The sequence below is a fragment of the Dendropsophus ebraccatus genome, chromosome 7, assembly GCF_027789765.1.
Source record: "Dendropsophus ebraccatus isolate aDenEbr1 chromosome 7, aDenEbr1.pat, whole genome shotgun sequence".
Classification (NCBI taxonomy): Eukaryota; Metazoa; Chordata; class Amphibia; order Anura; family Hylidae; genus Dendropsophus; species Dendropsophus ebraccatus.
In genome coordinates, this window is record NC_091460.1 from 65,410,558 (window position 1) to 65,421,731 (window position 11,174).

General features: G+C 42.9%; 1 protein-coding gene across 8 annotated transcripts in view; it reads left to right on the forward strand.

Annotated features, from left to right (window-relative positions):
• MICU3 (mitochondrial calcium uptake family member 3) overlaps positions 1 to 9,735 on the forward strand; it is a 108,191-nt gene extending 98,456 nt beyond the window's left edge. For 4 of the 8 annotated variants that reach the window (XM_069977667.1, XM_069977671.1, XM_069977668.1 and 1 more), the window contains 2 exons: positions 6,832 to 6,900; positions 8,720 to 8,804. In XM_069977667.1, the coding sequence (XP_069833768.1) occupies positions 6,832 to 6,900 (69 nt within the window). In that variant the 3' untranslated portion in view covers positions 8,720 to 8,804. Of the gene's footprint in view, positions 1 to 6,831; positions 6,901 to 8,719 lie in introns of all 8 variants that reach the window. The other 4 variants (XM_069977664.1, XM_069977669.1, XM_069977665.1 and 1 more) reach the window with 1 other exon arrangement.
• The last annotated feature ends 1,439 nt before the right edge of the window (positions 9,736 to 11,174 follow it).

Consider the following 11,174-nt stretch of genomic DNA (forward strand, 5'->3'; position numbering starts at 1 on the left):
TTCTAACTGCATAGTACATCCAAGGATTATATAAAGAGTGTTATAGGGGATTACCACCCCAGTTCTGCTTGTTATGCAGTTTGTGATCTCCTGCCAAAACCGCTGAACCTGAGGGCAGCTCCACATCATATGAGTATAGTCTGCCTTCGGCAGATCACATCTTGGGCAACAAGCCCCTGGGTGTCTACCCATTCTAGCCATTATCTCTGGTGAATAATGTAATCTATTAACAATTTTAAGCTGTCTTATTTAGTGATTTTTATTAATTGACACCAGTTCCCAACTTGCCAATACGTTATCCCATTCTTCTTTGGATAAAATTCCAATCTCCTTTTCCCAAGCTACTCTCTTTTTCTGGCCTGAGCATACCACTAAAGTATCTTTAAGGGATTTATAAATTTGTCTCAGTTCTCCCTTTTTATTACCCTTAACCCCACTTAACGTATCTAAAACTTCATGGTGTTGTACTATTAACATCCTTTTTTCCTTAGTGCTATGTGCAGCATGTGCAATTTGTACGTGATAGAATCTATATATTTCAGGCAGCAGAAACTCCCTTTGTAATTCAGAGAAATCCCTCAAGTGTCCATCTGTAAATAACTGAGTGAGCTTATGTCAGGCACCGGACAGCAGGACAAGACAAACAGTGAGCCCTAAGCTCAGCCCCGCCCACTGTCCTCTACCTATTTGCCACAATCCGCCCTAAAATGGCGGCGAGCAACTGGGCGGCAGTCCCTGCGCTGGCTAGGTGGGACACAAGGACAAGACAGACAGACAAAACACAATAACGAATGGTCAACAGTCCGGGTCACAACAAACGGGCAGCAAAAGTACAAAATCACAATCCAAAGGCAAAGTCAATATACAGGCAGTATGGTCAGGGGCAGGCAGCAAACAAGAATGGTCAGAAATACAAAGCAGGGTCAGAATCAACAGAGCAAGAATAGAAACACAGAACCAGGCAGAGACAAGCTCAATATCCGGCAAAGATATCCCAGACTGAGGTAGTTATATAGGAGGCCAGGGTTCTGATCCAGAACATAATTGGACCATCCCCCTGAACTCCAAGCACAGACAGCTGAGAACAAAACAGATCCACTGGCAGGAAGACCAGTCAGTCACAGCAGAACCAAAACACAGATTAACCCTGACATGGCCAGGCAGAACTCAGCAGGTAAACTCGGGTGTGTCTCTCAAGGTGAGCAAATAACCAGTGTTCACACACTACAAAATAAAAAACAGAAACAGAATGCAAGAAAATCAGCACCTTCTCGGCCGCACAGCATGAGCAGAGGGACGCATGACGCTCCGCAAAGATACCATCCTGACAGTACCCCCCCTTTTATGAGGGGCCTCAGGACCCTCACCAGACGAACCAGACCTGGGAGGAAACGGACCTCTTACAATACATGTCTCAACATCGCTAGAGATCTCATCGTCCGTCTCCCATTCATCAGAATCCGACTCCAAGTGATGGATAACTGGTCTCCTGACAGATCTCCCATAACCGCTCATATCGGTACCAGTCCCAGAACCAAATTCAGCATTACATGAAGACACAGATATGGCACAATCAGTGGGATATACTGAACCAGTTTCTACCTTACACGAATTGGCAGACATGATATCCTCGGCAGGACACACAGAGCCAACTTCCACATTGCATGAATTCACAGATATTGCATCCTCAGCGGGATACACCGAGCCAACTTCCACATTACATGAAGTCACAGATATAGCATTGGTAGGTTCATCAACAGGATAATGCACGTCAAAAACACCAACAAGTACCTGTGCGCCCAGATGACTATCCTGGTTGTCACCTGGACGCTGATGATCTGGCCTCTGGGGACGCTTGGTACAATAGCTGATGAAATGTCCACTTTCTCCGCAGTAAAAACAGAGTCCATTCAGTCTTCTGTGTTCTTTACGGGCCAGGGATCTATTTATTTTGCCCAGATCAGAAGGTTCCTCCACGGTGACCAGAGGACGAAACATAGTAGGCAGAGGTTTGGAGGGGACAGAAGAAGGAACATTAATGACACAGGGGTGGTCTAGGCGTGGTCTTAGTGTGCGATCAATGGTAATCGCCAGGGAAATGGCCTCTTCAAGGGAGGTAGGGGTGGGGTGACTGACCCAAGCATCTCTGAATGTCACATATGTGTTCAGGTCCCCTGAAAACTTGTCAGGCTCCTTGAGCGTGACCACTGGGATGGCAGGAGTGGTAGCTGGTAGCTGCTGGGCCAATAGCTGGACCTGCTTGGTCAGCTCAGAAACGAGGGTAGCAAGACCCTCAAAGAGGGCAGACAACTCCTGTGCTGAGTCCATACTAGCCTCAGGTAAGGAGTAAAAAATTTTTAGGCCGGATATTCTGTCAGGCACCGGACAGCAGGACAAGACAAACAGTGAGCCCTAAGCTCAGCCCCGCCCACTGTCCTCTACCTATTTGCCACAATCCGCCCTAAAATGGCGGCGAGCAACTGGGCGGCAGTCCCTGCGCTGGCTAGGTGGGACACAAGGACAAGACAGACAGACAAAACACAATAACGAATGGTCAACAGTCCGGGTCACAACAAACGGGCAGCAAAAGTACAAAATCACAATCCAAAGGCAAAGTCAATATACAGGCAGTATGGTCAGGGGCAGGCAGCAAACAAGAATGGTCAGAAATACAAAGCAGGGTCAGAATCAACAGAGCAAGAATAGAAACACAGAACCAGGCAGAGACAAGCTCAATATCCGGCAAAGATATCCCAGACTGAGGTAGTTATATAGGAGGCCAGGGTTCTGATCCAGAACATAATTGGACCATCCCCCTGAACTCCAAGCACAGACAGCTGAGAACAAAACAGATCCACTGGCAGGAAGACCAGTCAGTCACAGCAGAACCAAAACACAGATTAACCCTGACATGGCCAGGCAGAACTCAGCAGGTAAAGTCGGGTGTGTCTCTCAAGGTGAGCAAATAACCAGTGTTCACACACTACAAAATAAAAAACAGAAACAGAATGCAAGAAAATCAGCACCTTCTCGGCCGCACAGCATGAGCAGAGGGACGCATGACGCTCCGCAAAGATACCATCCTGACAGCTTATCTATACCTCTACCTTTCCATACAGTGCCATTTCCTATTTTGTGAAATTCTGGCAAATCCTGATTATGCCAGATAGGTGAAAAGATAGTGCTGTGTTTAATATTTAATAAGTATCTAGTGTGCTCCGAAACTTTCCCCCATAACTTCACCTTAGATATGAAGCAATATTTCCCTCCAATCCTATGGGATTCCATATATTCTAAGATGTCCACAGATCTACATTCATCTTCCTGAAGTAGGAACTTTCCCAAAAGGGAACCATTACCCTTACCGATCTGGTGCAAAACCATAGAGATAAAGTAAATCTTAAAATCGGGGAGACTAAGACCCCCTTTATTTTAGGTGCAGAGAAGGTATTATATTGAGCTCTAGGTCTTTTCCCTGCCCATAAAAGTCTATTAAGAATACGTTCTAATTCTCTATAGAAACTCTGTGGTATCCAGATTGGTGCAGCAAGTAAAAAGAAGGTAATTTGTGGTTGGAGTATCATCTTAATCAAAGCGGCACGATCCGCCATACCCAGAGGAAACCTGGCCCATGTCTCAGCTTTTTGTTTAAGCTTGTGTAGTAAGGGTTTCAGATTATATTGATAATATCGGGATACATCCCTAGGGATCTTTACTCCCAAGTATTCCAATCCATCGTCCACCACTTGTAAGCCTAGTGTTTCTATTGGTTCACCTTTAGGATTTTCAATTGTCATTATCATAGACTTATTCCAGTTGATCTGGAAGCCCGAGAGCATCCCAAACTGTTGGAAACACTCCAAGACGTATGGCAAAGTGTGATTTGGTTCACGGACAAAAAGAAGAAGGTCATCTGCGTATAGTATGACCTTATCTTTGCAGCCAGCCATCCCAAAACCCTGGACCCGAGGGTTCAGCTTTAGGGAGTTGGCTACTGGTTCAATGTAAAATGCAAATAATAAAGTAGACAGGGGGCAACCCTGACGGGTGCCCCGTGTCAACTTAAATGAGGATGTAATGTTACCATTCAGTACCAAGGATGCAGATGGATTCGTATACAGCATCTTAATACAGTCTATAATACGGTTGCCAAAATTAAACGCATGTAGGGTCTCCCATAGGAAACCCCACTCTACCCTGTCGAAAGCCTTAATGGCATCTATCGACAGGATGGAGCGGGGCACCCCAGGATCCAACTGAATATTAACCATTGCCCGTTCAAAGTTGGAAAAAATAGATCTACCAGGTATAAAGCTGTGTTGATCCTGACTTATCAGAAGTGGAGCTACATCTCTTATTCTATAAGCAATAAGCTTAGCAAAAATTTTAACATCTGCATTAAGCAGGGATATTGGGCGATAAGACCCAACATCCAATAAATCGTTTTTTTGGGGGATCACAATTATGTTTGCCTCTGCCATAGAGGGGGGGAGAACACCTTTTTCACAGGATTCATTAATTAATTCATTAAATATTGGAGCCAGGGCCGCTTGATATTTCTTGTAGAATTCGAACGGTAATCCGTCCGGGCCTGGTGCTGAACCATTAGGTAGCTGTCTCATAATGATATTCAATTTTTCCCTACCAAAGGGGGCATCCAAACTAGCCTTTTGATCTTCCGTTAGGGTCTGAGTTATTTTGGTCTCTAAGAACGCTTTAATCTGTTCTGTGGGGGGGGGGTGCCCTCTGATCTATATACGTCTTGGAAAAACTCAACAAATGCGCCCTCTATATCTTGCATTGTGTTAACTATTTTCCCATGCTTATCCATAATGGCTCTGATCCCTCTCTTCTCATGTTGGGCTTTAACTATTGCGGCCAGTGTCTTATTAGGGGTACCTTCCTGGATAAATCTCTTTTGGGACTGAAACAATACCTTGTTATGTGCCTTCTGGATCAAGAATGTTGAGTAGTGTTCCTGGGCCTCTCTATGTTTAGTGAGGTTCTCCTCTGTGTCTGTTATGCCATACTTATCTTCCCAGAACCTCACATTTTGTTCTAATTCCCTCTCTTTCTGTCGAAATTTCTTTTTACAGTGTGAGATTTCCCCCAAGAGCACACCTCTCACGTATGCCTTGAGGGTCCCCCTATTACGATCCCAAAATTCTCTAATCTCAGCGTCTATTTTGTTCTCATTATCTATAAGGTTAGGCCAATGTGCATTGAGCCTGAAGAGATTACCGCCTCCCCTAGTGCCTGTCCCCACATTACATCGTTTTTCCAGAATCATTGGTGTATGATCTGAGATAGTCTTGGCCTCATATTCCATTTTGGTTGTTTTGTCTAGTCCCATAGAGTTACAAAGAACCATGTCTATTCGTGAAGCTGAGGGATGTGTAGTACTAAAACAAGAAAAGGTGACCATCTGTGGGTGCAAACGGCGCCAAATATCCTCCCATCCCGCCTCCCGGGGCAAAACGCGCCAGAGGGGAGGGGGGGTGGGGGGAGGCAGGACGCCGCACACCCTGACGATCCATATTAGGATCCATTACCGCATTGAAGTCCCCCGTCAGAAAGAGTGGTATATCAGGTTTATCTTTCATAAAAGCTAGAAGTTTCAGCAGAACGTCTTTAGAGAACGGAGGGGGAATGTAGACAGCTGCAAGTATAATTTCTTCTCCCCAAAAAGCACAGTGGAGAAAAATATACCTTCCCCTATCATCCAGTTGTTTTTGGATTAGCGAGAATTCAAGGCTGTGATGTATAAGGATAGATACCCCTGCTGCATAATTAGAAAAGTTGGCATGAAATTCATAACCGATCCATCGTTTTTTAAGTCTATTTACTGTTTCTGCAATTACATGTGTTTCGAGAAGGCATATCACTGCTGGAAGGTGTCTATCTATCAAATCAAACATAGCCTTCCTTTTAGTTCTATCGGCAGTCCCCCTCACGTTCCAAGTCAGAAACCTTATTACTTTCATTTAATTAAAAAAAAAAAAACATTATACTTCTCGCTTCCCACCCAACCCTTCCCTCTCCACCATCCCCTCCCTCCCCGCCATCCCTTCCTCCCGTTCTGACTCGATAGCTTGTTTGAGTCTCCTTACATGTAATCATTACATATTATATAAGTTTTGCAGCAGTCCAGCATGTCTGTCTGGGTGCCTAATTATTTTTTGCCAGTAATGTAGTAATAATAGTTCCCTGCTCTATGATCAGTCTTTATAAGGCAGGAAAATAGTCACACTGTACAGTGCAAAGCCTGGGGACATGGTTAACGTGGAGAAATAGGTGATGTCATCCTGGGTCCAATATAACATTAAGGTTTATAAACAGTATAAAGAAATTGAAGCAAAATCATATTAGATAACTGAAAAAGAGATGAAAACCAGCGGTTTATGTACTATTCTGGTACGCCTTTTATCTAGCCGTTAGAAGACAAAAAGTTTTGATTTTTTAACATTTGTGCTACTTTTTATAAAAAAAAAAGTGGACTGGGCTTAGCAGCAGAAATCGCTGAAGCCGTCCCTCTGAAATTAGGGTAGACAAAGAACAATGTGCTATAGCAACTACAGTTACATATTCTATCAATCTCAAATCTGTCCACCTATCTGTCTGTCTATCTAATCAATGACTTCTGTATTTATAACATAGCATAAAGGTTAGCATACAATAGCCATAGAACACTGGTGTGCACTCACTGTAGTATATAACCCTTATTATACTAACTACTGTTCTCACTGAATCTACACAATGTCACTTTTCCATTGGCTTTGTGCACTCTGTGGCTGCTCAGTGATCTGCACACATCTATCTTCTGCTTCACAGGGCTACAAAACTGTCCAGAAGTACACCACTTTCAAATCATGCCTGAAGAAACAGCTCCATAACAGATAAGTACGTCATCCCCATCTGTCTAGCGCACTTGCATGCTCTCTGCTACACTAAATTCATGACAATCAGATGTGATCAATATTCAGAAGACATCTACATGGTTGGATTATTTACTATATATTCAGATAGAAAAAAAATATGTCTCATGGAAGCTTTGTACTTGTGAAGACCGCCAAGATTAAAGGGGTGTTTTGGTGAATTAAAATAATTTTTTACATGTCTTTAAAAGTGTACCTATTATGATGTGCACTGACCCGATCGGCATGAAAACCATTCTGCCACCAGAAGTTCAGGTATCCATAGATATGCCTATGCCGTTTTGAAACAGCATGCAAGCCCCATTCTGATCCAAAATGGCTCGTTTATGCAACCGAGCCGTGATGGGTGGTGTATCTATGGATATGACCATGCTCATTGGTTGGGTGGTCGGATCTGCGCACAAGCCCCATTCTGATCCAACAGGGCATGTGCACACAACCGCCCTGTGATTGGCATATTCACTGATACCCAAACGTCTGGCAGGAGAATGGTTTTCACAACGATGAGGTTAGTTTTAATAAAGTTATATCATTTTGTGATATAACTAATTAAAGAAAATATAAAGATTGGTGTTTTACATTGCTGCCATCAATGGCTGTGCTGGGAACTGTGGGGCTCTTCAAGCATACATTGTTAGAGATGCTGAGCCTCCCCTAATGTCTATGCTAATGCATGTTAGTGTATGACATTAGTTAGTGTTAGTGTTGAATAGACATTAGGCTGGGGGAAGCAGCCTGTGTCTGGAGCACTGCAGCAGCCTGTGTAAAGCCCCTATTACAAAGGGCGACATAGAGGAGCAAACAAGCGCTGTCAGCGCTTGTTTGCTCCTCGTTCCCCTCTTGCTGCCACCGACATTACACGCGGCGGCAGCGAGTATGTAAATGCAGGAGAGGCTGCGGGGAGCTGCGTTCCGTCTAATAGGTCCCTTAAGACAGGGAGCGATGGTTGACAGTTATCCTTGCTGGCTTTGCAGCACTGTGTCACAGCTGCAGGGCTAGTGTCAAAAAATGCTTCCTAATGTCTAATGTCTATTCTAATGCTAACATGCATTAATTTACGGACTAGGCAGGGTAAGGGGAGTATGGAGCAGTCTCAGGAACGGGGCCCCTTCCATACACAGAAGCTGTCTACTGCTATGTGCAGCGGACTCCTGCTGCTAATGGCTGGCACCAAAAATCCCACGGGTGTCCGTCAGTTATACATGATATTGCAGTCAATAAAGATTGCAGCATTAAATGTCCTAATGATAGGTGCTGACATAGAGGTCAAGCCGTATCAGCCAATTGTTGTGTTTGGTGAAGGAATCACGGCCTTGGTGTATTTATGAATAAAAGTTATGCGCATCCCACTTTTTCCTGTCATTAATCAGTATGAGAAATCTTATGATTTGCCTATGGACAATTAAAAAGTCTACAAAAATGTTTTTAAAAATATAAAAAATAAAAAAAACGTCCCATGACAATTCACCCCTTTTCCCATTTTTCATATAAGGGGAAGAGAGGTTTCCTCCCACTGGAGGGTAGGTCAGCCCGCCTCCAGTGCTTCAGCCCAGGCCTGATGGTACAGTCCCTTTAAAGCTGCTTTCCATTGCGGCTTATAGAGGAAGATCTGAAGTGAGGGACCCAATCTCTATATACTGTACCTTAATAGATTGTATGTATACTGTACTTCTGATGGGACAATAAGTGCCACTCATGCTGGCTCTATAGGTGTGAATAGCATCAACTTGTTCCATTTTCACGTTGTGTATTTTCCATGCTTATATATATGTCTTTCCAACCAGGATAAGCCAAAGCATGGCCTGAAGGATTACTACACGTGTGTGACCTCAGTTACAAGGAAACACTTCAGAGAGTTATTCCGGAGCTTCCGCAGCAGAGATACATTGAGATAAATTGCAGCTGTTCCATTTTTATCCAATCAGTGTTTGTGGCAGGCATGACCGCAGACAGACCGCAGCGCCACCAATCGTGATATTGTTTCATTTATGATTTTGCACTGATTATTATATTTATTCAAGAATTTCACAAAAAGCATGTTTTCACTTGATCTATTTTTTACCTATTTATATTAAGTTAAAAGTTTGGTGGCACATAAAGTTTTAGTATGAAGAATATTTATATGATACACTGTATGTTACAGGCTATGTAGGGATAACACTAGCTAAGGTATAAAACTAGTGCAAAAAACTAATGGAGCCATAATCGTAAAAGATCTCTACTAGAAGATGGGCAGCCGCTCTCCTTTTTTTCTAGTTATATATACAAGACTCTCAGTGTGTGGTGATTTTACCTGGTGACCAGAGCAGGTTGCATGTATAACAATAGAAGCTGTGAGATCGGAGGTGGATTGATATAAGGATCTATAAAGGACTGATAACTGGTTGTAACTTGAATCTAAAATGTCCTAATGTTTTATGATCTGTGGTATGTTATTTTTGCCTTATTATTGCATTATTCTGCTAATGTGGGAACCACTCCAAAGTCTTAAGCCAACATGCAGCATTATGTCTTATATGATTTTCCTTTGCTTTCTACTGAAGTGAGAGAACAGAATGTGTAATACAGCAAATAAAGAGACAGCCCAGGAGTATATGGAGAGGAACTTCCAGCAGATAGTAATAGTCAGAACACACATTTACCTCAACTGCTTAAAGGGGTTTTCCAGGGTTGTCTTATGCTGCCCCACCCTTACCTGTTCTCATTCCACACTTCCAAGACATGGAAGGGTGGAGCTAAGTCCTGATCCTCCCGCGCACTAAGGCTGTGTTCACACTATGTACATTTCAGTCAGTATTGTGGTCCTCATATTGCAACCAAAACCAGGAGTGGATTAAAAACACAGAAAGGCTCTGTTCACATAATGTTGAAATTGAGTGGATGGCTGCCATTTAATGGCAAATATTTGCTGTCATTTAAAAGCAACGGCTGTTATATTGAAATAATGGCCGTTATTAACTGTTATATGGCAGCCATCCACTCAATTTCACCATTGTGTGAACAGATCCTTTCTGTGTTTTTAATCCACTCCTGGTTTTGGTTGCAATATGAGGACCACATTACTGACTGAAATATACGTAGTGTGAACGCAGACTAAATGTCCAATAGCTGCACATGTCTCTGATGTTGCAGCGACACTGTGCAGCTATTGGACGTCATGTGCGGATGCGTATTTTCGCCCGCACACAATCATCAGGAATTGTGTGCTGATGTGTCAGAAAGGGGGGGGGGGGGGGGCTGAAAAAGCTTCAGAAGGATTTGGCTGTCTTCTGCTCCCCAGACAACTCCTTTAAGATTAGCTTCACACATGACTTCATTGTCAGGGGAAACCCATGCAAACATGGAGAGAACAGTGGTTAGCAATGTTTTCTTGCTGCACTGGGGTCCTGGTTTTAAATCTATTTGTAAATGAGTTTGTATGTTCTCCTCCCACTCTCCAAAAAACATATTGTTAGGTGAATTGGGAATAGGGATTATTGATCTGACTGATGGAATTATAACAAGGATGATACCCTTGGGGGCAATTAAACCTAAGATCCTGGACCGGCAAGGTAACAGTGCTAACCACTAGGCTTGTTCCTTTCATGTCTTCAGTATCAACTGCATTATAGAATAGTAAAAAAGGAAGTTAAAACCATGTAAGGAAAAGATGTGTCCAAATATTTTGGTTGTGAATGCAGATTTAGGAGGGATGATGACCATGGATACTGCGGAAGATTTCTTGGCATCAGAGAGTAGAGAAAGCAACACACAACGGAAACCATTCTATCATCAAAAGGTTCATTTATTATCGCCAAAGATTTGGAATTTTCATAGTCTACTTAACAAACTATCACACAGGTAGATGATTTCACTTCATAAGGAGTATGCACGGCCACAGGTTACAGTAGGTTATCATACACATTACCAGTAATGGATTAGCTAGAATTCAATACATGCAAACTCAAATATTACTCTCCTAGTAGCAGACAATGAGATACTAGGAACAGTTGTACTCTATTATAACTAATAGGAACACAAATATAGTGCAGGAGAAGTGAACATGGTGGCAGTCTTACCTCAGCTCTGGGTACAATGTGTTGAGCTTTTGCACTTTGTTTAGAATACAACGCTACAGTGTATGTCAGTACAGAACCTGCAGAGTTGGGTCATTGAAGTTCTTACCTTTGATTTAAGTGAAATGCATGTTGCACTTTTATTGAAAGAAACGCTGTAAATAAAACTTAGTACTAAATGTGA